The sequence below is a fragment of the Callospermophilus lateralis genome, chromosome 2 (genome assembly GCF_048772815.1).
Source record: "Callospermophilus lateralis isolate mCalLat2 chromosome 2, mCalLat2.hap1, whole genome shotgun sequence".
NCBI classification, from domain to species: Eukaryota; Metazoa; Chordata; class Mammalia; order Rodentia; family Sciuridae; genus Callospermophilus; species Callospermophilus lateralis.
The window spans coordinates 13,153,176-13,181,170 of record NC_135306.1 but is presented as its reverse complement, the minus strand read 5'-3'; the positions used below and the strand labels follow the sequence as shown (position 1 = coordinate 13,181,170).

Below are 27,995 nucleotides of genomic sequence, written 5' to 3'. Positions count from 1 at the left end.
CATATAGAAAAGGAAAGAGGGAGGATAATCAAGGCTCCCTGCCCTACTCTTTGTGAGCTGAAGGCTAATTTGGTCCCCTACTTCATCCTTGGCAGCACAGAGCTCACCTCTGCACTGACCTAGGTGGCTCAGTGTTTTGCCCCCATGATGCCTTGCAGCATATCTATGGGCAGAGGGAAGACAATAGTCGAGTTTTTCTCCGCAGCAATGGTGGTCAGTGTCTGAAGGTACCGGAGCTGAAGGGCTGCAGGAGACTCGGTGATAACCATGGACGCTTCTTTCAGAGCTCTGGACGCATTCATTTCTCCCTCAGCTGCAATAACCTATGGAGAAGGAAGGAGAGGTCAGCCTGGAAATCCCCAGGTGCCGTCATGCAGCCATCTTCAAACTGGGATATCTTAGGTGATACCCAAAACTGCCCAGGAGTATGCCAGAATAGTTCCAAGGAAATCAACTCCTAGATTTCTAGATACTCAGTTTCTAGATTTGGTTTCCTAACTGATTTGCCTGAGGCTGTGCCTGCCTCAAGACACTCTCTTTTACCAGGGACAAGTTACAAAACTGTGTGGGGGTTGAGAAAGTGAGTGACTGTGAGGACTGGATACAAATCCTCTGGCAATCAGATAGCTTTCCAATGCTTTGATTTCAAAAAAAGAAAAGAGAATCTTACTGAACTGCAAATTGACAGATCATTAAAAAGTAAAAATATATTTTGACGAAAGATTGCTCTACGACTTTTTACCACACAACTTCAATTTTTTTTGAGCACAAATTCTTAATGCTCAAAGGGAGCACTAAGAATTGCACGATGTTACTTCAAACAAAACTTTACTTCTCATAAGTTTTCCTAGTTCTTATGTTTGTAAAACTAAAAAAGGGAATAAATTGATGCTGAATTGTCATATTCTAGCAATGATTAATAGCCATACACATAGTTATGGTTTAATTCCTCATTTGTTGCATTTAAGAGAACCATTTCTAGTAAAAAAAAAAAAAAGTTTCTTATTTAGGAGAAACTCCAAAACATTTGTAGAATCTTATTTATAATCATAGGAAAAATTTTAAAATTAATTCTAACATATACTAAATGTGTCACAATACGGTAGTAAAATGTACTAGGGAAAGAATATCTGGGGAGGTGGAATGGAAATATAAGCTTAAGAAGAAAAAGACACAATATACCTGATGTTAAAAAGGGTGTATCCACATATTTTAAAATAGGGGATTGAGTTATTATGTTACTTAAATTTCATAGGATGCATCTATAAGAATGATGTTAACAGTTTCACTTTAAAATGTCAATTTTTACAACATGCCAGTAATTAGATGCTTGGCAAGTACCTACATTGAAGATAAAAATTTTTACATGCCAATTTGAAGTGGAATATATAACTTTCAAATTCTTTAAGGGTTTATATGGGCAAAAATATTTGCAGATCACTAGATGGTGAAGCGAACAGGGGTTTTGGAGGGAGCTAAAGATACTTAAGCTAAAATCCCAAATCTAACACTTACTAGTCATATGTTCTCAGGGATTATTTTACATCCTGAATCTCAGCTAGTTATTCTTTTTTTTTTTTTTGGTGGGTGTTGGGATTGGGGATTCAACCCAGGAGCACTCAACCACCGAGTCACATCCCCAGCCCTATTTTGTATTTTATTTAGAGGCAGGGTTAGTGCCTCACTGTTGCTGAGACTGGCTTTGAACTTGGGATCCTCCTGCCTCAGCCTCCTGAGATGCTGAGATTACAGGCATGTGCCACCTTACCTGGCTTAGCTTCTTGTTCTTAAAACAAGACACAATTTATTCATAGGACCAGTGTGAGGAAGAAAGAAGGTATATAAAGGGTTACATGAATGAGTGGAAATTGCTACAAAAGAATGGCAAGTGACAAGCCAAGACCTGATCTTTGAATCCAACTATGCTTTAATGCACACAAGATTTGGAATCTAAATCAAGGCTGCTAATTTCAATTCATAAATCCTAGAAGAGGAAAAGGTACAAAAATACCATAATTATCAAAATTAAAATTGCAGTTTCACCATGCTGTCCCACAGAGATCTCAAAATACATCCTTCATTGTATTTTGTGATTATCAGAATGGCAGCAATGCTCTTGTGCCCAGGGAGATTTCATTTGCTTATACAGAAAACTTTGGGGGCCTTCTAGGTATTAGTGAGCCCCTGCAGGAGCTGGGGATGGAGGGCAGCAACACTGGCTTCCTACAGCTCCTGGTCAAGTAGGGGACACAGAGCTGGGACAGACCTTTTCTTTCTAGTGTGATAAATGCTGACAAAACCGTGACAAGCTGAACACTGTGAGGAAGAGGTGAACAGGGCCAGGGCTCCCAGGGCAGAAGGCCAAGGTGTTTGGTCTCCGTTCTGTAGATGAGTAAACTCATCAGTTCTAGCTGGAAAGCACTGAGGCATGCTGAATTTAGAAAGGAAGAGATTGGGAGCCGTTAGTGGAACTGCTTTAGAGGGGTCAGTGGGATTCACTGGTGTTGGGGACTGGGGACAAGATGGACTGGGGAAGTGATGGGAGGGGGAAACAACAGTACTTAGAGGCTGACTGGGCATGGGGAGGGAGCGGACAGGGGCTGAGTCCCAAGTTTTGAGGTTTTGGTTGCACTGGAAGTGCCATTAACAGAGAGACAAGGGATAGGACTTAGTGAGAGAAGGGATGCAATTTGCAGGATAAAAACCTTATCAAGGCAAACCATTGTGTCCTAGCTAGCTCTAGGAGAAGGGTCGAGTGCCAGACACACTCAAAAAGAGCTATGTAACTGTACTCCAAGGCAAGCCTCACAGAGGCCTGCATGGGAACAGCAGGCTCTGATTTTTTTTCCATCTCATCTCATATGTCCAATTAGGCACTTTTTTTCCTCTGGACATGGACCAACTGCAAAGATATCTCATTTCCCACCACCAATCAATACACAATCTCTTGGCCGGGAAGCCAGACCACCAGGATGGGCACACATTTTGTTTGCAGAAAAGCTGCTCTAAGCAAGCTGCCAAAGACGTGAACATAACACCACAGGCTTTGTCTAGATACAGGCTGAGTACACTCCGTTCAGCCAAGCAAGCTCCTTGTGGGTGTATGCGGCTTTTGCTAAGCGTGCAGTAACTGCACATCAATCAACACTCCACATTCACAGATCATCATTTTATTTCTTTGTTTTTGTGGTGCTGGGGATAGAACCCAGAGCCTTGTGCATGCTAGGCAAGTATTCTACCACTGAGCTTCACTGCCAGCCACACAGAACTGACGTTTTAAATAGTAACCTTTTCACATGGGAAATAATAGACTTTCCCACACAGACTACATAGACTAACAGCACTTGAAGAATCCTCAGATTCTATGAGACTGGCATTGCCTGTAACCTTCCTGAGACCAGGTGGGCTGGTCAGAGGGAAGGGAAGAGAAAAAAGATCTTGTGTGGTTTTGCCCTCCATTCTTTCAATAGACCACTAACCCCAGAAATACGAGCTGGACGGCACGTGCCAGGCATTTTTTCTGAGAGCTATCAAAAGAAGGAAGGGAGCATGAAGCACCCTAGATGCTACATTCTGAGAATCGGTCTAAAAATTTTAAAAAGAGGTTTGACTAATGTGCAGTACAATGTGTGGAAATTGGTCCTCTTTTGTGTCTGGCTGCTTCTCCTCAAATTATGTCACGAGCAGTTACACATTCATCTTCTGCTACAGTGTTCATTCATGTGACTCAACCACAATTTATCTCTTCACCTAGCAAGGGACATTTGGGTAGTTTCTAGTTTGTGTCAATGAGGCAGTGCTACTGTGAATCTCCCAGCACCTGCCTTTTGGGAAATGAAAGAATGAATGAAAGCATTTCCATGAGATACATACTTACCAGGGGAGCTATAGGCTGGTATACAAGGTGGTATGCAAACTTTCAATTTGGATAGATGCTACCAGACATTTCCACATTGCTTGGACCAATAGACACTTTCCTGAGCAGCGAATGGGCATTCCAATTTCCAGTTCCTCTCCTGCCGCTTTTGTCCCTTTCTTACTGCCCCCCACCTCAAGCCATTCTGGTGGCTATCTAGGGTCGCATCTGCCTATAATTTAAATCTGCATTTCTCTGATGACTAATTAACTTCAGGAATTTTTCTTGGACTCTTCATCTATAGGTTCTAACCCCTCTCTCTGTTCCTCTGCAATTTATTTATTGAAGAAATGATAACCCCCTATTTTCCATGAGAACATGAATTTTTTGCCCATGGCTTCTATTTTTGTTTTGACAATGATGGCAAACAAATTTCATTTTTAGGGCTAACTCCTAGTAGTTGAGGGTTGTTACTTGGAGTGTTACAGAAGGATTCTGAGGTCAAGCTTAGTGGAAACCGTACAATGCTTAATTACTGGCATAGGAACAAGGGTGTGTGTGTGTGCACAACTGGGTGAGGTATGTGTCACTTTTGGAAGACAGTTTCTGAGGATTCTTCAAATGCTGACAGTCTATGTAGTCTGTGTGGGAAAGTATATGATTTAATATGGTTTAGAAAAGGGGCTTTTGATTAATGACAGATTCTTGTAAAAGCAATTCCTGATTTTCAGAATAATTAGACACTAATAGGGAACATTTGATAACATTGTCATAAATATAATTAGTCTTTTAAAAGGGACAGGTGTGTGTGCGCACGCGTGCACATGTATGGATTGAACCCAGGGCCTTGTGAATGCTAGGCAAGCTCTCTACCACTTAGCTACATCCCCAGTCCTTTTAAATTTTCATTTTATTTTTGAGACAGGGTCTCACTAAGTTTCCCAGACAAGCCTCAAATTTGTGAGCCCCTGCCTCAGTCTCCTAAGGAGCTAGGATCATGATGTGTGCTGCCAGCAAGCTTGGCTAGAAGTGACAATTTTGAAAGAAGACACTTGAGGATTCTGAAGTATCTTCAGGTTATTATCATGAACACTGATGATCACATTAGGAAAACCTAAAAATTATGATTAATAGAATATTCTGGAGGCAGCATGTCAAATGGGGTACTTTTCTATTTGGTACTAAGAAATTATAGTGACCAATTTATCATTTAAAGGGCATCCTAAGAGAAGAGAAGGACAGGGTTCTGTGGCAGAGTGGGGCTGTGGGGCCATGTTAGTATATGACTTTGCCCTTTGGCCAAAGTTGGACTGAAGAGAATCTTTCTTCTGCACGTGTCCAATCAGGACTGGTTGGCCTCCTTTACTGGTCACCTGTGAATGCAGGTGAATCTTGGAGTCAGATGTCCTCCCCACACAGCTACAGAGGGATGTGGGCTCAGAAATGGGATGACCAGCTCCCTTTAGTGTTAGCGCCGGGTTTTGGTGAGGCCTGACTCTACTTCCTATCTTGGGGTTTGGTGAGATATTCCTATATTGTTACACATTAATGTCTCAAAGGCAAGGATGGTGACAAAGAGAAAGGAGAAAGAGCAAATGTCAGAGAAAGGAAAGAAGAGGAAGAGGTAATAGGAAGAAGGAAGAAGGTCCTGAAAAGAGAGAGAATGAAAGAGAAGACAGAATTAGTGAGAAATGGATGACAACAAACTGATGTGATGCCCATCTGCTCTCAAACTGTCAATCTGCCCTTGACAGTGGGCTGAATAAAGTTGAAATAAAGAATAAAGTTGGGGTTCACTGTCATGAAAGAATGAGCTGACTCTAATGAAATGATATGCCCATCAGATATTAAGGGAAAAGAGCAAGGTACAGGGCACTATGAACCCTGTGACCCTGCTTCATAAAACAAACAAGCCAATAATGCAACAACCCAGTCAAAAAAACATCTAAGTACACTGATATGTCAAGAGTGTGGCCTCTGGGGAACAGGATTTGGGGTGATGAGGGGTGCTTCCACTTTCACTAAACACTGTGGAATTGTTTTGATGTTTTACAACAAGTGTGTTTTACTGTATTTGAAATTTAAAATTTCAGTAAGAAAACAAACTAAGGGCAAAAGGGAGGAAGGGGAAGGGAGGGGGCACGGGGGTAGGAAAGATGGTGGAATTACCCTAAGTACATGTATGAAGACAGAAATGTTGTGACACTACTTTGTGTACAACCAGAGACATGAAAAATTGTGCTCTATATGTATACTATGAGTTGAAAATGCATTCTGCTGTCATGTATAACACATAATAAATAAATAAATTAAAATAAAAAGAAACTAAAATAAATAAATAAAATAATGAATAAAAGAAAAACAGCCCAGAAAACATTACCTTGGCTCGAGCCTCCCGGGACGCTTCTGCCTCGGCAGCCATAGCTCTCTGGAGCTGCACGGGCAGCTTCACATCCTTAATTTCCACACGCTCCACCTTTATTCCCCAGTCGTCGGTGGCATCGTCCAGAGTACACTGTCAGGAAGAGAGAAGGCAAGTAAGAGTGGTCAGCCCAGCCCAGACGGCTGCACCCATTGGGATGTGGAGCAGATAAGGTGCTGGGGGAGGGGCAGAGAAAGGGTTAATCTGCAGTGGAAGAAATATGCTGGGGAGGGACTGGGTCACTGGGGAACTGACCCTGACTTGGCTGCTAATAAGCTAATGAAAGGCTTGGCATGCTTCTTCTAGCAGGGCCGCACAAGATTTGCTTTTTTTGCAGTCTGATCACAACTGTTCAACCTGCTGCTACAGGTCAATGGCAGCCATGGGAATACACAAGGGAATGCACATGGCTGTATTCCAATGAAACTTTACTTACAGAAACAGGTGGCCAGGCTGGGGGCTATACATATGACCCTAAGCTCATGTGTAAACTATATTACTTCTTTGTGTTTCACTTTCCTCCTTTAAAAAGGCAGAAATGAAACCATATTATTTCATAAGGTTGTGGAGAGTATCAAATGAGATTTGACCCACAATAAAGTCTGCACAAATAGTAAGAATTCAGACTTTTAACTCTTTACTTAATATCTACTACTCAAGCAAGATTGGAAAACAGGTACGAGGGACTTCATGGGACTCACACACAGAATAAAGCTTCAATACCTGCCTGCCTTGCAGGACAACCTCTGAACTATTATGTTTAAATAAAAAGATTAATACTGATACAGGAAAAAAGAAATACAAAAGTATATGTATAAAAACGACACTTGTGTCAGGGTGTTATGAACCCATGAACTCTAAGTGTGAAAAGCATCTCCTTCCATCAAGCCTGAGGAACCTTACTATGAAGGTTAAAAAAAAAAAAAAGGCCAGATTCTCACACAACCACCAGCGCTTTGCTTCGGTTTCCAGTCTCTAGTGGGTGCATTCCTTACCTGCATATTGTGTGCAATTTCTTCTCTGTCAGAGAGGATCTGAGAAAGGTTCTTGGTGCCCAGAACATTCCTGAGAGTAGTTTGTGCCAAAAGACGGGTGGCTGAGTCTGCGTTGGTGATATTTGCCACAGCCAGGGTGGCATTCTGAACGCGGTAATAGACCACCCCATCCACGCTGATGGTCACCGAATCCTTTGTGAGGATCTGCAAGATGAGGGAAGCAATTCTACATCTGTCAACCAACCATTTCCTAATTGTAAGAAATGTTATCTATAGAGCATGGTAGAATGCTAGCTGATTTTCTTTAATAAAGTATCAGAAAGTTATCTTCAGAAACTTAATAAAACACACTCATTTATTCATTAAGTCCATTAACTCCTTCAGTCAGTCAACATACTTTGAGATGCCACTCAATAGCAGGAACCAAATTAGGCATAAAGGTATGAAAAAACTTGGCCACTACTTTAAAGGCTGTGGGGGAATCAAGGAGGCTTTAAGAGATGAGATGGGAACTTATTCACACAGGGGTGAAAACTCAACTGAATCCACCCATACTTTGTGATGCCAGAAATAATTTTTACCCACATCTTATAAGAACAAGCCTGAGAACTCCATATTATTCTCTGCATTTTTTAAAAGCCATCTTTCAAGGAAGATTGACTCTCAGAAGGAATAAATAAATGGAATGAATAAAAATGTTCTGAGGGTGGAGCAGCAAGTGTTCAAGGCAGAGAGAATCATGTGTGAAAAGACACAGAGGCAGGAGGGAGCCAAGTTCTCATGAACCACAAGTAGCACAGCATAACTGGAACAAAAGTGCATGAGGAATGTTTATAGGGCAAGGTCAGGGAAAGAGTATATTCACAGCCAGACACGGTGGTGCAAGCCTGTAATCCCAGCAACTGGGGAGGTTGAGGCAGGTGGATTGCAAGTTCAAGGCCAGGCTCAGCAACTTAGTGAGACCCTGTCTCAAAATAAAAAGAGTTGGGGGTGCAGGTAAGTACAGAGTGCCCCTGGGTTCAATCCCCAGTACATCAAAAACAACAAAACATATGTCTAGATTTACAGCATGATACATAAAAATGCTTAACATGGCAGAACTGTTTTGAACTAAAATGTTTTCTGAGTGAGAGGCACCAGGAAAACCTCTCTGGGATTCAGTTTCCTCACTTATATAGTGAAGACTAATAATAGTACCTGCTTCCGAAGAACATTCTTTGAATTAGTGCGTTAATCCATTTACGTGATAAGAATAGTGCCTGACCCGTGACAAGAGCTATCTTTAAAGATAGTTCAGCTTATTTATGAGGTTCAAAATCAATAGGTGTTTAGTAGAAACTGAAGTTCAAATTTTGAATTCTGTTCAGCGATATGCAGTGTCATGTGAGTCTCTTATGACCCTGGGGAGCAGCAGTGAGCTGCAGCTCTCAGTTGGCCCAGGACCATGAGGCAAAACACCCGATAACTCCCTGTAGCATAGGGGTTACTATGTGGCTCAGTAGGGTGGATATCTTAAATGCACAATATTTTCAACTTGTTTATCAGGGGATAAAACTGGGTCATGTAAAGAAGCACCTGTATCTATGCAAAAATGGTCTTGCAACTTCAGCCCTAATTCAATTATCTCTGACACAAATGCTTCAATGGCTTTCTACCGCCTTCAAGACAAAGTCCTTTGACATCTGGCCCTATAATACCTCTCTGCTCCCTGCTCCTGCACACTTCATCTCAGGCCACATGTGGGTTCCCTGCATACGCCAAGTTTGTGCCCCAAGGCCTTTGTGCTAGTACTGTCCTCTGCTTGGCTGTCCTCTGCTCTGTCCCTCACAAAAAGAGACTGGCATGTTTCTAGTCATCATTCAAGTGTCCCTCTCTGTGCAACTTCCCAGCCCCACCTGCCAGAGTCAGCACCCTCCCCTACACATCCACTGTACTGTGCTGGAGTAACATTGTTTAATGGTCCCTCCACTTCTATATTAGACTGTGCATTTCTTGTGGGAGGTTTTTCTTTGTATCTCCAGCACTGGCAGAGCGCTTGATACATGGTAGGTGGTCAGGAAGTGGGAGATGAACCAAATTGAAATGCGGTCTCCGGAAGAATGACGGGTAAAAAGCATAGGCGTGAAGTCCAAGCCCTGGACTGTGCTTCCAGCTCTGTGTATCCGCCCCCATCCAGGTGACCATTAGCAGTACTTTAAGCCTCTGACCTAGACATCCCTGTGGGGCTAATAATAACTGCCCAATTCTACCCAAATTTCTGTTAAGATCAAATAAGGGGCTGGGTTTGGAGCTCAGGGGTTGAGCACTTGATTGGCATGCGTGAGGCTGGGTTCAATCCTCAGCACCACCTAAAAATATAAATAAAATAAAGATATTGTGTGGGGAGGGGCGCTGGGATTGTGGCTCAGCAGTAGAGCGCTCACCTAGCACATGCGAGGCCCTGGGTTTGATCCTCAGCACCACATAAAAATAACTAAATAAAGATATTGTGTCCAACTAAAAAATAAATATTTTTTTAAAAAAGATATTGTACCCATCTACAGCTAAAAAAAAAATTAAAAAAAATTTTTTAAAATAAAATAAGAAAGACATTTGAAACTGCAAAAGAGCCATGTAAATAGAAGGTAATTACAATCATGTTGCTATGTAGCTGTTTGGCCCTGCCAAGCATCAAAGCAGTCATCTTTTTTTACTTTTTTTTCCTGTAATCTAAAAATACCTATAACTTGGAAGAGAAATGAGGGATTTCAGTATATTACCATCTTGTGTCAAAATTATTTCCCATGATGTGATGGGAAAAAGAGTGTCACTCCTAAACAGACTCCTGCCACTGTGACTCTGCCACAGCTGCTCTCAAAGCAGCAGCTTCTCGACTGACTGTTTATGGCAGGCAGAGTGTTTATCTTCCTTCACAGTAAGTTCACAGGGGATCAGCAAAAGGAGAGCTTGCCAAGTTCCAATCCGCTCTGGCTCAGCAGCCTGCAGGGAGGAGAGAGCAGCTGGAAGGCAGAAACTCCCAGCAACCCAGCCAGATGCCTGCACTGTTTACAGAGGAAAACGCCAGAATTCCCAGCAACCCCGGAAGGGGCTCCTTCTGAGAGTCAATCTTCCTTGAAAGATGGCTTAAAAAAAAAAAAATGCAGAGAATAATGTGGAGTTCTCAGGCTTGTTCTTATAAGATGTGGATATAAAAATGATTTCTGGCTTCATCAAGTATGTGTGGATTAAAAAGTCTGACCTCACCAACTATGTGGATCAGTACCAACAAGGGAGTCCCTGAGTGGGTTTCCACCTTTTGTGACAAGAGAAGGCAATGTGGCCAGGCTCTGTCATCATGCTAAGGATCTGGCCTGTGGCCAGGAAACACAGACAGTACCATTCCATCCCTCTCTTCACCAGGTTCACAGGTTTTTTGGTCTGCAGTGGTAACGGTGCCTCCTGAGACATGGGTCCCAGGACAGCCAGTTGTGTCAATTGTGACAATATTTGGAAAGTAGTAAAAAAATAAAAAAATAAAAAAGCACAAAATAACTACCAATATATCTAAAATGCCAAGTGAGTACTTCTCATTGTTTGGCTTCTAACCAATTTATCTAGAATAAAGTCAAGAACCTTAAAAAGGAAAAATATTGGGGCTGGGGTTGTAGCTCAGTGGTAGAATATTTTCCTAGCATGCATAGGTCCTGAGTTTGATTTCCAGTATCACACATGCACACACAAAAGAATGATGAAGTAGGACGGGGATTATGGCTCAGTGGTAGTGCACCTGCCTAGCATATATGAGGCACTGGATTTGACTCTCAGTACCCGCATATCAATAAATGAATAAAATAAAGGTCCATCAACAACTAAAAATAAAATTTAAAAAATATTGAACTAAATAGGATTCTCTACCTGAAACCTATACAGAATTGTGGTAGTAAAATCATGACAAGAATGATGGTTTTAAGCATTATACTTCCATTATCATTATACTGTTTTTTAAAATTAATAGCAAGTAACATATAGTGTTTGCTATTTATTGGATGCTTCCTAAGCACTTCACATATACTATCTCATTAGCTTTCACCATAACCCTATAAAGTGGACCCTACTATTATAGCCTTCATTTTATAGATGAGGAAACTGAGACACAGAAATTAAAGATCTTGCTCAAGGTCACGGAGGTGGAAAAGGGGAAGACAGGACTGAAAGTGCATGCCTCTCAGTGGAAAGCACGTTCCCACGTGATCCCTCATTTAGCCACACAGAAGACAGCCTCACCTCCTGAGGAGGAATGTCAAAGGAGATGGTTCTCATGTCCACTTTAATGAAGCTGTCTGTGCAGGGCAGAATAAAAAACAGACCTGCAAGAAAGATGCAAAGAGCATCAGACACCCACACCTTGGCAGCTCCTTCCTCTGCTCAATTCTGATAGAATCAACCTCATCAATGGAAGCCACCAGCCCATCTGAGTGCATGAGCCAGAAGCCTGACTCCTCTTGCTTACTGCCCACTCTGATTGTCCCCACTAGGGCTCTATACCACTGCTGCTGCACCTCTTCCTTCACTTGGATCAGTGGGATTGCTCCCAAAGCCACCTTTCTCTTTTACAACCCATTTCCTAGGCTGCAAGCAGAGTGCTCTGCTGAGAGCCATTAGCCAAGTAGGTATGACAATTTCCTTGCCAGCGTACCCCATGTTGCTTAGTGGAAGGACTCGTGGAAATAGGACTTTCCTTAGACATTTTGCAGTGACATTGCATGTAAGGTGACCTTGCTCAAGGACCTGGGCGGATCTGGGTTTAGGGCGGATCAGGGTTTTAGGCTCTCCTTGGATTTAGGGCATTCACAGTTTAGGGCGGTTCCAGGTTTAATATTATTCCTGCTGGGAATAGGGCGTATCCTACTGCCTGAGTTCCCCTTGAGTTCTCCCAGGATTCAGAGTTTTGGGGAGGCAGAAGAGGTGGATTTGGGCAGAGAACGTGGATTTCCCCAGAACGTGATTGTAGAGTGTCGGAGTGAGATGGGGAATAAAGAACTGCTGTTTGAATCTACAAAGCTGTGAGTGGCTCGTGATTTTGTGCCCAGCCAGACTGCGGCAGTGCTCTTTCCTAGGAAACAAACCTTGCCCCATCCGTGCTCCTGCCTGACCTACTTGGGCTCACCTGCTCAGCCAGGTCCCTTCTCTTCATCTCCTGCATTCTGACAGGACTGAGCTGCAGTACTTCCTCCTTACACTGCTACACACTTGTTGCTATTTCTGCTGGGAACAGTCAACACCTTCATGTGCCTCGAGACTCAGCCAAGCTGTCACCCCCAGAAAGCATAGTGTCACCTATTCCTAGTTTGTGGCAGTCACTCTCCTCTGAGTTTCTGTCTTCTCAGGCCTCTGTGTAGCTACTTGATCATAGTACTTATCATGTAAAATGTACTAGCTGTTTCCTTCTTGATGTCCCACTGCTAGATAATAAGATCCTTGAGGGGAGGGACCATGTTCTAGCCTCCCTTAAATTCCCAGAGCCTAGAATACACACGAGCACCGTCAACATCTGCCAAAGGAATAACTAAAAGACTGTCTTTGGTAGAATTCTCTGCTAGACGTCCACAGCTATAGCTATTCTGGCTCAAGATAATCTTATCAGCTCCAATGGGAAGAGGAACAATAGACTGGCTCTAGAACCACTGCTACTGAAAGGCAACTTCTGCTTTGCTCCCTAAGAAATCACATCAGTAAAAAGAACTTCAGTCTCCAGAAAAGCAACCCAGAATCCCAGGACTTACCAGGTCCTTTGGCTCCTCCTTGTAAAATACGACCCAGTCTAAAGATGATGGCTCTTTCATACTCTTTTATAATCTGGAATAAAAACACAGATGATAATTTAACATGAGGAGTGCAAATATTTATATGCATAGCTTCTTAAATATATTTTTGTTCTAAAAAGGTTAGACGCTTCATTATTTCTTCCCCTATATCCAGATGATGTCTATAAATAATATGTTTGATGTTGTCCAGTGCTCTCCAAGCATATCCATTTACTATTTTTGACTGATTATAAAAACAATAGACACTCATTGTATAAATTTGGAAGGTACAGAATAACATATGGAAATAAATTCATTACATTACTCTTCAGTCATTAATATTATTATTCAATTGCTCATTTATTCAGAAAAAGAACTTATTATTTTTCTTCCAATACCTTTGTTTTAATCAATTAATTTTTTTCCAGTGCTAGGGATCGAACCCAGATGCTCTACCACTGAGCCACATTAATGTAGCTTTTAAATTTTTTTTCTTAAGACAGGATCTTCCTAAATTGCTGAGGGCGGCCTTGAACTTGTAATCCTCTTGCCTCAGTCTCCCAAATATCTGGGATTATAGGGCTGTGTCACTGAACCCAACACTCTGATACTTTTAATTATAATAATACATTTATCTGAGAATGCTTAGAGCCTATGTTATATTTTTAGGATTATGTAAATGAAAATCATTTATCCAAGAATTAACAACTTTGTAGGGAAAAAAAACCAACATGAGAGCACTTTACCACGTGCCTGGCTCTGCAGTAAGTACAGTTTGGCACACTAGTTCATTTAATTGTCACACCTGCAGAGTAGATACTGTTATTTCTCCCATTTTACAAATGAAGAAACATGGCAAGTATTTCCAAATGATTCCCTTTCCTGTATATGAAACAGTTTCTGATTACAAAAGGCAATGTGTGCCTCACATGGTAAACAGCAGAGCCAACAGTCAAACACGCCCCCCCTCCCCCGAACTCTGGAGAACTTGTTCTCAAAGGCCACCTCAAACCCCTGACCCAGAATTCTACCCCCTGCTCCCCGCCATGGCACTGGGGATGGCACCCAGGGCCTCCTGCATGACAGGTAAGCACTTGACCATGGAACTACATCCCAATCCCTGGCCCAGAAAATTTTTAATGATGATCCACACAGACAAAGCAGGCTTACATAGGTGGGAGTTTAACCCCTTTGCTGATGTGAGTGAAATGTTCTTTTACCTTTATGCACATCCATATTGATATGGGAAAAGTTATAAGCGTAAACAGGAATGAGACAGCCACCAAAATCCATCCACAAGGTCCAAGGCCTGTACTGGGGCTATCTGTTGAAAACAATAACAGAACAGCTCTTATCACTGTTATCAGCCTGATCACCCCCAGCTTTGTCCCTGCTATTCACTGAACCTCATGTGCTTGGCCTTCTGCCGACTGCTTCACATGAACTTTCCCGCTCAATTCCCATTCACCTCTGAAATGCAGGTGTATTACCTTCCCTGGTCTACTTACCACCAGTACTTCCCCATATTACTCATTACTTTCTCCAGCAAACATTTATTAAGCACCTCCTATTTCCTCTGTCCTGTGCTTGATACTAAAGCAATAACAATAAATAAAATTCAGTCCCAGCTCCCAAAAAGGTTCAAGTTCAGTGGGGAAGAAAGAATTAATTATAATCCTAGGTAGTAAGTATAGAGTAGTAAGTATAGAGTATCTGTTAGGAATATCTTGAAAACACAGAACAGGACCAAGCACAATACAGGTGACAGTGGAGTGGGATGGTGGGGACAATGGGAACTGCTGTCCGTCTGAGGGCTTCCTGAAGAAAGGAAAAGTATGGAAAAAAAGGAAGAGGAAGGAAGGAAAAGGGCACTTGAGTCCAGGGTATAGCATGATTCAAGGTGAAAACCATTACATTTGAAAAAAATTGTGTGGAGCTTCCTTTTAAAAATTACACCAGCAAAATATGTCACTGGGTCTATGAACCATCATTTATTATCCATATCCTAATCTTCACAAAGGTTGCTTCTGATTCCCAACTACTGAAAATAATGCTGTAATGAGCATTTTCTAACACAGCCTTCTGCCCACATTTCAAACTGTTTCCCTTCTCTGTGTATGAAAGAAGGTATCTGGTTCCAGAGAGTAACATACACCCTACCGCAAAAAATTCAGAAAAATAATAGCAAGAAAAGATACTCAAAATCCAGAGATAAGAAATGCTCTGGTGGGGTCTTCTAAATCTTTTCCTTGCATACAACCATATTTTAAAATCAAATAAATTCTGTAAGCTACTTTTCTCTCCCTTTGTTATGTTCTTTTACCTCCTTTTTTAGCCTCTGTAGCTCTGTTTTGTACTTTTCCTGTTTTTGTTTTAATTCTTTATCAAAGTTACACTTGCACAAAATTTAAAAAGTCAAACATTCTACAAGATAAATGAAAAAGGGCAGTCCCTGCTTGCCTCTTCCCATTTCTTCCATCTCAAAAGTAATTGCTCTTTTGGCGAAGTATTTTGATATTTACCTTCATGCTTTTAAATAATGTGTGTGTGTGTGTGTGTGTGTGTGTGTGTGTGTGTGTATTTTTTTAGTACTTCTTGCTTTTTCAGTTTTTTAAAAATATTTTTTTAGTTGTAGATGGACACAATACCTTTATTTGTTTACTTTTATATGGTGCTGGGGATCGAACCCAGTGACTCACACATACTAGGCAAGCGCTCTACTGCTGAGTACAACCCTGGCCCCTGCTTTTTCAGTTTTAAGAATTATCTATTAATTTTCCTCTAAGGAGAAGCATTTAGTTCTTTTCCTTCTCCCTCCCCCACATGCACATACTCACTCTTCATCATTTTCGTTACATGTATATAAAATGTCACATTACCATGAATATGCAAATGCTATTCAAAGCTAGCTCAGACAGTATAGATAATCAGCTTTCTTTTTTTAAATATCTTTATTTATTTATTTTTATGTGGTGCTGAGGATGAAACCCAGTGCCTCACATGTGCTTGCTAGGCAAGCACTCTGACACTGAGCCACAACCCCAGTCCCTGATACTTACCTTTCTTTTCCTGTACAACTTCTTATTTTTACTTTTTGTAATGTTTGGTTTTCCCTTTGCTTAGTCTTCTATATACTTTTCCCTGTCCAACCTCAAGCCCTTCATCCTTGTCTGAATCTCCTTCCGAAACAGTCAGGTAGACTACTGATATCTTCTTCTGAAGGAAGTCTCTGGGAGCCTGGTGCGGACTCCTCTCATCAGGTCTATACAGTCAACATTCTGTGACCGCCCTGCACTGTCATTCTGGGAATTCACCATTGCCTCTTGTGTTGGGTTTTGTATTTTCTACATCTAGTGTCTTCCTGATTTTCAGTTTGCTTTTCCTTTCTTGGAGACTATAGGAACTGAGAAGGCCAAATTGACTTTTTAAGGCTTTTCTGACATTTTTTCAGGAGCTGTTTGAATGACACAAATTTGACAAGAAGAGGCAGGCCTCCATGTGTACTACTTAGAAGGAAGTGCAAAAAAGCAGTGAGACCGGCTTTGGAAAAACAGGAGACCAAGAGATCTGTGCAGAGGATGCAGGCCAGGAGCATGGGAGAAGAGGGGGCCCATGCTGGCTCCCAGGGCAAGTGCTCTGGAACATAGGATTAAAAAACAAAACAAAACAGAAACACACACTGAGAACCTTGGTCATATTGAATTTGTAATTTTTGATTCTGTGTCAGAGAGAGGTTAGTGTCCTCATGCATAAAGTGACATAAATTAATCCTGGATATTAAGCTATAGTTTTGGGGGTACAGACATTCACTGAGCAAATATTCAGAGCTGGGCCTCTGCGCTCTTGTGGAGAAAGCCCTGTCAGGCATTATCACAACTGATAACACAGGAGCGGACCGCAAGGGTGTTCTATACCCTAGGCATTGTGTAAAGTTACTTGAGACATGTGTATCATTTAACTCTCACAATAGCCCTGTGAGGCTAAGTATTTTAACCAATGATGTAACGAAGCAACCTCACTTTCCCAAGGTCACCTAACAGAGCACTGGGGATTCAAAGAGAAGTCACTGGCTCCAAAGCTCCTGTTCTAAATCTCTGATCTTTCACCACTGAATTTGAAGACCTCATTAGAGATGTTTTCAAGTTTGGAGCACTTTCTTGAGAAAGGGTCCAAACTGGGATGGCACGGCAGGAGTTTCGAGAATGAAATCTAATATTCTTCGGAGGAAGCCCTTTTAATTCCAGTTGCGCCTATTTATAGTAAAAGACAGATTCAAGGCTCTGTGCCAGGTTCTGGTCTAGATTTTGAGTGAAACAGATTCCAAACAAGCAACAGATTGGCCACAAACACTTATCTGACAGCATTTGGTGCTTTCCAAACTACTGCCTCAGGTCTCCCATATTCTAGGCAAAGTATATAGCTCTGTGTCCTGGAATTACTACACTGAAGACCCCTGAGGGCAGAGATGGTTCTTATTCTTTTTTCTTTCCTTTTTGGTGCTGGGGATCCATCCCAGGGCCTTGTGCATACTAAGCATGAGCTCTACCACTGAGCTATACCCAGCACTTTTTGCCCCTTTCTGTATTTCCAATGTCTAGCACAGTGTCCTGCAGAGAGTGGGCATAAAAGAAAATACTTCTTACCCAGCTTTCCAGCTAGATGTGGTTTTTTTCTTTCCTCCAAATCCTGACAACACTTAAAAAAAAATCTCTCTATGGCACTTAAATTTTGGCTGATACTTTAATTTCTTGTGTATTTATACCCCTCCTTAGACTGAGCTTTCCTGAGCATAGGGAGTGTGTCTAGGTTTGAATTTCAATTCTGCAGCTTCTTAGTTGTCTGATCTTTACTTCTTTGAGCCCTAAGTTTTTTCAACTGTATATATATTAAAAAAAAGGATTATTAGGCTGGCCTTATAGAATTGAGATAGTCCTCAGTAAATATAGATGATAGTTTTCTGTAATCCTTCCATTTGACTCAAGTGTTTAAATCACCATAATGAAAAATGGAAAAAAAGTGCTCTACCACTGAGCAACATCTCAAACCCTTTTCATTTTTTATTTTGAGAGAGAATCTCCCTGAATTGCCTGGGCTGGCCTTGAATTTGCAATTTTCCTGCCTCAGCCTCCTGAGTTGCTGGAAGTATTAGCATGCACCACTGACCTCAGGATACTTGAGATAAATATTTGGTATCAGGGATTGAACTCAGGGGCACTCAGTCACTGAGTCACATCCTCAGCCCTGTTTTGTATTTTATTTAGAGACAGGATCTCCATGAATTGCTTAGTGCCTCTCTGGCTTTGAACTCACAACCCTCTGTGTCAGCCTCCAGAACAGCTGGGATTACGAGCATGCACCACTGCACCTGGCTGACTTTTTATTTTATTTTTTTAATGAAACTTCTTAAATGACTTTATTTGCCCCTTGCTTTATGCCATTCCCAGCCAGCATAGAATTGGCAAAAATACTCAAGAAGCACATTTACAAAGAGATCCACAGGGGACAAGACAGAAAGATCAGGCAATTTTGTTCTGTGCTGTGTTCATTGTCACACTGTGTTCATTGTCACATGTGTCACCCTGGCTCAGTGGCAGAGCGCATGCCTCACATGTGTGAGGCACTGAGTTCAATCCTCAGCATCACATATAAATAAATAAAAAAGAATGGTATGTCAACAACTAAAAAATATTTTTTAAAAAAGTATAAGGGATTGCAAATCAAGAGGAATAAGAAGTGACATGGATATTGTGAAAACTGGGCTTGCTTCTTCACACAGCAGACACTCAGCTAGCGTGTGCACATGCTGGGGAAATGACATTTTCTTATTCTCCTAATGCCTTCACAACAAAACTACCCCATTCGCAACCCCCACAATCCTTCCCAAACTGGTTACAGCTAAAAAAGGTGCTTAAACCACATTCCCAAGATATGAGACTTAGACACTGCAAGGCTGATAAGTGAACCTCAGTCACCTGCCATTCTTCCTTACCCACCCAGAGAGGAAGATCCACTCTCAGCCATTTCATGAAATTCCTACCCTTCAGGTTTCCCACTCACTACTTCAGAAGTGAATCCTTGGTAACAGCTTTACCAGGTAAATGACAACAGGCAATCAGTATTCCTGAGATATTTTGGTTGCTATACTTTCAAGTTAGCCAGGTGCAATACTCTTAAAGATTAGGGATCTGATGATACTAGGTTGTAAATACTACTTTGCTAGGTTTAGAGCATTTTTTTTTTCCTGCCAAGATCTTTCCTGAAAGCTGCATTAGAATAAAATTTTAGCCAATCAAAGCCAGGGTCTGGATATAAGCCTAGATATTTAAATTTTTGTACTGAGCATTCAACTTAAGCTTATCTCCAGGAAAATAATATGTATTTTTTAAAAAATATACTTTTATAAAAAGCAAAATAGTCACTGTAACAATTAGAAATTACAGCTCAATGAAAACTTATGTATACTCTCATCTCTGGATGGGGTGATACATTATTTAAGCCTTTTGTATCTTTCCCCCACCACAAGTGGAATAATGGAATACTGAATGATTTAAAGTTTTCACCCCACATACTGTGAACATCTTTTCATTCCAGGACATAATCTTTATCATTATTAGTGGCTGTACAATAGTTGCATGTGATGAATGTTTAAGTTGTGTCTCAAATTTCTCAACTAGCAACTCTGCAGCGTTGAATATGCTTTTAGTAAAGTTTCTGAAATCCTTATTTATGTATTATGTAAATTAATTTTGCTGAAAAGATGAAATAATACATTTAGTTCCTCTCATTCTGGTATCTTTTATTACTACCAATAACAACTACCATTTCTTTTTTTCTTTTTTTTTTTAGTACTGGGGATTGAATTCAGGGTAACTTCACACTGAGCTATAGCCCCAGTCCAATTTTTTAAAAAAAACTTTTTAAAATAAAAATACATATTTTAGTTGTAGATGGACATAATACCTTTATTTTGTTTATTTATTTTTATGTGGTGCTGAGGATTGAATTCAGTGCCTCACATGTGCAAGGCAAGCACTCTACCACTAAGTCCCAGCCCCACAATTATTTATTTTGACACAGGGTCTAATTAAGTTGCTGAAGCTGGCCTCAAATTTGCCATCCTCCTGCCTCAGCCTCCTGAGTTGCACGGGTCACTAAGCCTGGCAATAACTACTATTTTTCTTTTTTAAAAAAAAATATTTATTTTTTAGTTGTAGATGGATACAATACCTTTATTTTAATGTGGTGCTGAAATCGAACCCAGGGCCTCGCACACACCAGGCAAGCACTCTACCACTGAGCCAGAACCCCAGCCCAAATGACTACCATTTCTTGAATATCTAATATGTGTCAGCTCATCATATACACTATTTCTAATGCTTATAAAAATCTGTAAAATATTCCTCCTGGATACCTAAAATAACAAAGCAAAAGATCTGTGAAGAAACCAAACCAAACCATAAAGCAGATGAAAAAAGAGAAGTTGTATAGCAATTTGTGTTGGATCAGCTTTTAAGGAGAAGCAGTGACACATTCTTTCTAAGATCATAACCCAGGCCAATGTTTAGAGCACTGTATGTTGTCAGCCATCCTATAACAGCAGATTTCCTCTAAGATATATTGTACTTGTCACGCCTGGAAGTCATATGGAGTAATAAATCCCATGAATCATTGGGACTTAATTACCTGAAGTTCAAAATACACTGGATTTCCTCTGCTGAGAAAGGCCAGAACCACCTTTCATCATGGCTAAAAACTGGACTCCAGAATCATATTCATTATTGCACAAAAAGAACTGGATGGGCTCAAGAGTTATTGAAATAACCTAAGTTGCAACATTTAAAGGCAATCTTTTCCTTCTCCTTCCAGAGTGTGTGAAGCACTCTGTTGTAAACTGTCAACAGTGTGGTCTGGGTGGGGAAAGATAGGATGGTTGGGAATTTTATCTCAAAACACATGCTATGGGTTTTAGCAGCATTTTATAAGGGGTAACCGTAGGTCAAAATAAAAGGTCTAGGCAGTTTTTGAATTTTCTTCTTAAAAGCAATTATATTTAGGATATGAGTTCTTTGGGGCCATTATTATTCCATATCAGAAATTCTACAGCAGGATTGGGCCAACGGCTCCTGTAAAGAGCCAGAGAGACGTGTTAGACTTTGCAGACCATCAAGTCTGCTATCACAGCGTGTGAGCCCTCACTGGCAAAACAGACATAAGCGAACATGGCTGGGCTCCAATAAAACTTAATTTATGGACACTGAAATAGGCAATGCAACATTATTCTTTCTGTTTTTGTTTTTAAAGCCATTTCAAAATACAAAAGCTATTCACACCTTGTGGGCCATACAGAAACAGCCAGCCAGCCAGGTTTGCTCCACAGGTTGTTATGATCCCTATTCTTGTTCTATTGTCATACAGTTATTTATTTGAGAAGGAAGACTTTCATAAATTAAACAGTGTGCTTGATCTTTCTTCCTGCTATTCAAATAGGGATGTTTTCCAGTGCCATAGTTTCTCTCCTTTGCTTGTTTTGAAGCAAATCTTCCTAAGATCTGACAAATAAAATCTCAAGGTAAAAAATAGTTAAAAGGGTCATTTTCAAATGGAATTTTAGGAGAAAGACAAAGAAGGGAAGAAAACAGCATAAAAGAAGGAAAATAAGAGAAACAGGAGAAGAGGAGAAAAAATAAAAATGAAGGCTGCATCCCACAAAGAGACAGATGAAAAGACAGAGGGGAGAGAGGGCAGAGGTTAGCACATGGTAGGGTCTCTACTTGGAGATCACAGCTTGCAACTCATCGAGACAGAGGATTTCAAAGCAAACAAGCCTACACTATAACTGGTTTTTTTCAAATGATTATTTTCATTAGGCCCAGTTGTTATTAGAAAGCCCTTATTCTTAAATCTCCAGGGAAGAAATTATTCTCTGGCCCAGAATGACTTCAAGCCAGAAGCTATCAAGTTAAGAGCCATCTGAAAACTGTCACTTTCTCTCTATCATAAGCCATCTATAGCTACTGATGATGCTAGTCCAGAAGAACTGATGTGACGATGCACTACATGGTTTAAATCACAAAGCTTAAAAATGTGTTTACCATGAAATATTAAGCAAGGAAATGGACTATTTTTTTAAAAGATATTCAGCAAAATTTGAAACAAAGGGAATCCCTTTGCATGGCTTAAAAATAAGGAAATCACCTTCCCTGCTTGCTACACAGAATCCCTCCTGAGCCGTGAACTAGTTACAATGAAACCCCATCCCCACAAAAGAGTTGCACCTGAACAGAATTCAGGAGAATGGGATGTGATCTTTGCCTTCAGCAAAAACAGATATACACATGCTCATGGAGTTCTTTTATCAGGATTAAATGAGACTAAACGAAATTGTATACATGAAAGACCTAGAAAATCTATGCCTAGAAGATAGTATGTGCTCAAGAAATTTTACTTTTTCTAAGCACTGGATTGTTTTGCTTACTAAATAATATTAGATTACTTTGTAATGATTATTACTTCTTTTAACTTCTGTTTTAGGCTGTACCTTTTAGCTTCTTACATTTTTCTTTTAAAGAATATAAAAGATAAAATATGAAAGGGTTTTAGTGATAATAAAGCTATATGCTACAATATAAAAAAATAAGGAAATTAAATAAGCATAAATATTCTATTTCCAAAACATTTTGAAGACTTTCTGCAACTTTCTTTCATTCGAATGCTTCAGACCATAAAACAGGAGGGAAAAAATAGGTAAAGGAATACCAATAATGTAAAATTTGGATGCCTACATCTTTCTAAGCTGCTATAGATCACTCTACTCTGCTTAAACAATGTTTACCACACTTATAAATATCTTATTCAATGCCTGTCCTCTTCACGATATTGATCCTGTTAAAACATGTAGCATCATAATGGCCTCATGGGAAAGTACCTTATCTTTCTGTGCCTCAGTCTACTCATCTAAAAACAGGGTTAACAAGAGAGCCTCCTTAGAGGGTGAGTGTGATGAGGAAATGAACTAATATGGAAGACACCTAATGCATAATGGATGCTCAAAACACATTTGTTAAGTAAACAGTTGTTGAATGGTGAATTAAACCTGTTTCTTTGGGGAAGAAAAGAGACTACTTATCACATAAGACAAACTAACAACAAGGGTAAAAAACTCAGGCAGGGAGACGGACAAGCTGAATACAGCCTATGTCTGGAAATATCAAAACATCTATGTTCATAAAAATTGAAAAGAAAAACAATTTCATAGTGGGTATTAAGTTCATTAAATTTAGAGGAGGCCCGAAGCACATGAAAATGGGACCAAACCCTCCTACGTTCTAGTGCTGTTTTGTTCCCAACTCTTTTATTTGGATATCTTAGAAGCATCCATAATTAAGTTATTCTCATAAAAGTCTTTGGAGGGTAACATTACTCTCACTTAAAAATGGAAAATGCGAGCCTAAGGAAACTAGATCAGAAGCTTCTGGATTCTTTCCTGAAGATGCATGGTTAAGCAGTAAGAGTTTGAGGTTTTGGTATAAGATTCTAATTCTGCCACTACATCTTTTCAGCAGTAAAATAGGAGAAAATGGTGGTAATGATTTCACATAGTGTTATGAAGATTAAATGAGAAAATAGGTAAAGTGCTTGACACTTCGAAGTGTCCAGTCAGTGTTGGTAAATATTATTATTACTACAACTTTAAGATCATTATTGATCCCGTTTACAGGAATAAACTTTTTATTAAGTGAATTGTCTTCTGGGACCTATACACCATGGAGAAAATATCAAGACTTAACAATCTGCTTGGGGACTCTATCTCTGGAGGAGAAAAGACCAGGCTCAGGGTGGTAAGTCAGAGTTCTAAACTTCATTAGGCCATCTGTCCTACAAATCTTTCAAATCTTTTCCTAAATTTGAAGGCTTTTTCAGGAGTACTCCAAATATACTGTTTTAAGTTGTAGGTCTAAGTAATTGTTAAGTTTTTTATTTTTTGTTTTCTCCACTAAATAATATCTTAAAATTTTTTTATTTTAAAAATTTCAAAAGAACATGTTTTCACACTTGATACCTAAATTCTTGGGAGATAAAAAGGGCAGTAAGATCATGCCCAATATATAGATGAGGAACTGGCTCTCTGGAGGTTGAGATTTGCCCAGGGTGACCCAGACAGTAGGCAAAGACACTGGGTTCTCAATCTAGATCTTTTCATTCTAAATTTCACCCACACTACACTACACTACCTTCCTGTAAGTGCTCAGAATGGTGGACTAGTTTGGTATCATTTAATTGTCTAACTTGAAGACAGACATTTTCTTGGTTGTATCTTCAAGGCCAATCTACTGAAATCTCAAGGCAAATGCTATGCTAGGGGTTCAAGTTTTTTTTTTTTTTTTTTTTCTTTTTCTTAAACTAGTCCCAGAGCACAAAGATACAAAAAGATTGGAGGAAAAAGTCCATCAACAGAGAATTAATACTTTTTCCTTTTTATTGACTGGGATCTCTGACTTCTTTTTTTCCTTGTTATCATAAATGAGGTTCCTTACTAGATATATTATCTTGACAATTACAGTCCCTTCTCTGTTAGTAACACAAACCGAAATAGTCTAGTTATAGTAACAATATGTAATAAAGAATGTGATGGTCACACCCTGAAACCAACAGTTTTGGGTAGAAGAAACACTAAAACAAGTTGTCGGCACTTAACAAACATTTAGTCATGTGATTTAGTCTCCTTTTGCTTCCTTTTTCTTTCAACAAATGTGCTCATCTATATGTACTTGATTCGGAGCAATTACAATAAAGAAGGACATAGTCTATTTTCAAAAGCTCTCATGGCCTTTGGGGGTAATGAATAAATCAAATGATAATTATAACACTATGTAATAAATATCATGATAGAGGTATACACAGGATTCTAGGCAGATATAGAAGTGTACAGTTTTTTATGGTTACAATAGTTTTTAAGAAATTGTCTTCTAGGGCTTAAAAAACTGATTTTTGTATTCCATCTATGTCACTTTATCAACATCTTCAAAATTTTTTTTTCAAAGCTGACTAGGCAGTTGGTTTTTATAATGTAAAATTTACATTATTAGGTGGAACCAAGAACATACTTAATCATTTAAAAAAAAAAAACCACATAAGTGACAGTTTTTGTGGTGTTGGGCTTTGATATTTGAGTTAATTTCTGATCACTATCAGTTTAACTCAGATTAATTATTGAAGAAGTCATGAAGTTCTCCCCAATCTGATCAGCTATAACAACTGAAATAAACAAATCAGTCCCATGATTCTGCTTATTTTCAGTGATTCTCCCAAAGGATTTATCCTGTTGACATGCTCTTAATTATAATGATATATTTCTTTGCAATACACCTGCATGATTTCATTACAAAGTGAATGTACTGGCTTTAGGAAAATCTAGTCCTGTCCTGGGTTTGGTTATATTTACCTGCCTGGGACTAATTCCCAAAAATGTCAGGAGATAGAGTTTGGGTTTATGTAATTCCACTGCTCCCCTCAGAAGCAGTCCGCTGGAGTTGCCTTCTCCAAGAGGTCTTGACTGAAGCTGGGTTCCTCAGGGCTTTCTTTGTTTACTTTCTCTCACTTTCAGTGAAGTTCTGAAGTTAGACAAGACCCTGCACTTTGGTATTTGTGTTAGAGAGTTCTAGAATGGGAAAATGGTTTGGAAAACCAGATACACTGGGTTTGAAACCCACCTCTGAAACATGAGCTGTTTTATTTTATCACTGTCAGTTTCCTTATGGTAAAATGGCAAATAATGACATTTTCCTTTTGCACCTATTGCATAATTATAAGAGATAAATGTTTGTAAACCACTTAGGCTGTGTTTGGCACATGACCAACATTCAAGAAATTCTATTTAATACATTCTAGTAATAGTTTTCCTACCAGTGCCCACTTTTTGAGGTTTACCATTTAAAAAACAAGAAAAAGTGACTGAGCAAAATTTCCTCTGTATGTGTACTTTTCCAAGAGGATTCATTTGTTTTCATCAGTTTTTTAGAAGATTTCTATCTAAAAATTTAAAAAAGTTAAGTGAAGAATCAAAAAAAAAAAAAAAAGAACTTAGAAGTAAAAAACTGATATGTGACCATGAGAAAACTAAATGAACATTAAGTACAAGATCATGTTTATTCCCAAAGAACTCCAAACTGTTTTCCCTACCTAATTAGGAGATCAGGGTACAGAGGAAAGGATCCTATCCACCTTCTTATCTAGGAAAAGACAATGAAGGAAGAGATGGTCCTTACTCTTTTTTCCCTGTTTAAATCTGAACTTAAAATTAAAATTTGGCTCCACTAACCTTAACTCCAATAGTGTGACTTTAAGTAATCTAACCTCTTTGAGTATCAGTTTCCTTGAATATAATGTGGTGACAGGAATAGTACCTACCAAGTTGGTTGTGAGCATTCAATAAAATAACGCATATAAAATATGTGGCACTGATCTTGAGCTATTTAGTGTTCAAATTTTTTTATTTTTATTTTTTGCTATTATTCTCTCTCAGTAACTCTCAATGTTCTTTTGGGAAGCTATCTCTACAAGGTGTATAGTAGATACAGGAACTGATGAAGATTTCTTTAATTCGTTCTCTTTTTCTTTCTAAGGCTGATCTACACCACAGCCCTCTATAATTTTTTTTCATACTCCTGGGAAGGAATTAAAGCCAGGGATCCCTGGGCAAGGAAATGGCACTTAAATTAGGCAGGTGGATAAAGCTGGCTTTACTAAAATAAGCAGAATAGATGATTCCAATACAGTGTTCTTTGTGGGGTGCTGGAGAAGCCACCCAGCCCCCTAAGACTGCTTTCATTATATCCTCCTGTTTGAAATTCCATCTTTAGAAAGAATTCCTTTGAAATTCCTAAGGGCTCCTAAGAGGATAGCAATACTCCTGGGAGGGTTATCACCTCTTTCCCTAAACCCTAAGGAGTTAGCCAATAAAGGCCCAAGGTGGAAGCTCTCTCATCAAGGGCACTAATTTCTTCACAGGGGAACAAGATTGCCACTCACAGTTCCTGCTTTCCAGACAGGGAAGACCCTAGTCCCGAGGTGAGGGTCCTGAAGGAGAATTCCCTAACACCAAGAGTAAAGTGGAGTGGGATAGAATGGGGCAGAGGGTGGAGCTAGAAGGGGAGGGAAGAAAGCCAGAGACTCCTTTCTTTTGCAAATAAGGCCTACTAAGTGTGGGGAGCTGGAGCTTTGCATCTTTCTATGAAAAAGGTCAGGTTCTAGAAGTGGGCAGTGGCCGTAGCGTGCAGGGGTTCTGATCACGTCCAGAGGGGCTCACATTGGGGGCGGTTGAAGGCTGAGTGGAGGAGATGGCCTCCGAGGGGTTGGGAGGGATAGAAAGGGGAGTGGACAAGGAGTGATAACACAGGAGTCCCCACTCCACCAGTCTCTGGCTGCCAGTTACTTGTGCGTTTCCTCGACCGCGTGGATGGCACAAGATAAGGAAGCGCTGGCATCTGGCCTGGCATCTGGAGACCTAAGAATAACAAGCGCTTCTGCACGGTCTGTGCATTGAAACGCCCCCTGCCTTTGGCGCATCCACCGTGTGGAGGGCCAGGATGTGCCCTTTGTCCTCCCCCCACATCATGTCGAAATCGTGACCCCCGGACTGCAAAACAAGGTATGAGAAAACCCAGGCTTTGAGAAGCGTTCGTGCATCCCAAAGCGGCGGAGACCAGCCCAGGAGCTGGGTTGTCAGACCTCGGAACTCACGCTGCAGGCAAGGGCTTGCTCCCTAGAGGAAGGTTAAGGGTTGGGGGACTCTCAGGCCTCTCCGGGGGCGTGGACTCACCCTTGAAGGAGTCTGGGAGCCGCCGGGCCTGGGTTTCCTCGGTGCGCCGTTTATCAGACATGCTGCCTGAGCTGGAATCCACAACCACCCAAGCCTGAGCCTCCGGGAATGCAGCGAGCAC

General features: G+C 40.3%; 1 protein-coding gene across 1 annotated transcript; it reads right to left on the bottom strand.

Moving 5' to 3' along the window:
* Window positions 1–40: 40 nt before the first annotated feature.
* Window positions 41–27,995, bottom strand: Stom (stomatin). The gene is made up of 7 exons (XM_076843153.2): window positions 27,875–27,995; window positions 14,277–14,380; window positions 13,036–13,108; window positions 11,537–11,619; window positions 7,274–7,477; window positions 6,237–6,371; window positions 41–323 (listed from the first exon to the last, which is right to left on the bottom strand). Exons 1-7 carry the CDS (start codon window positions 27,933–27,935, stop codon window positions 129–131), a joined length of 855 nt encoding a protein of 284 aa, XP_076699268.1. The 5' UTR covers window positions 27,936–27,995; the 3' UTR covers window positions 41–128.

Excerpts from the sequence above, each read along its gene's own strand:
- Stom (XM_076843153.2), bottom strand. The coding sequence starts at position 27,935 with ATGTCTGATAAACGGCGCACCGAGGAAACCCAGGCCCGGCGGCTCCCA. Across the intron at positions 11,620-13,035 it reads AGGAGGAGCCAAAGGACCTG|GTCTGTTTTTTATTCTGCCC; the intron begins GTAAGTCCTGGG and ends TCTTTCTTGCAG. Across the intron at positions 7,478-11,536 it reads TTGACATTCCTCCTCAGGAG|ATCCTCACAAAGGATTCGGT; the intron begins GTGAGGCTGTCT and ends CTCATCTTGCAG.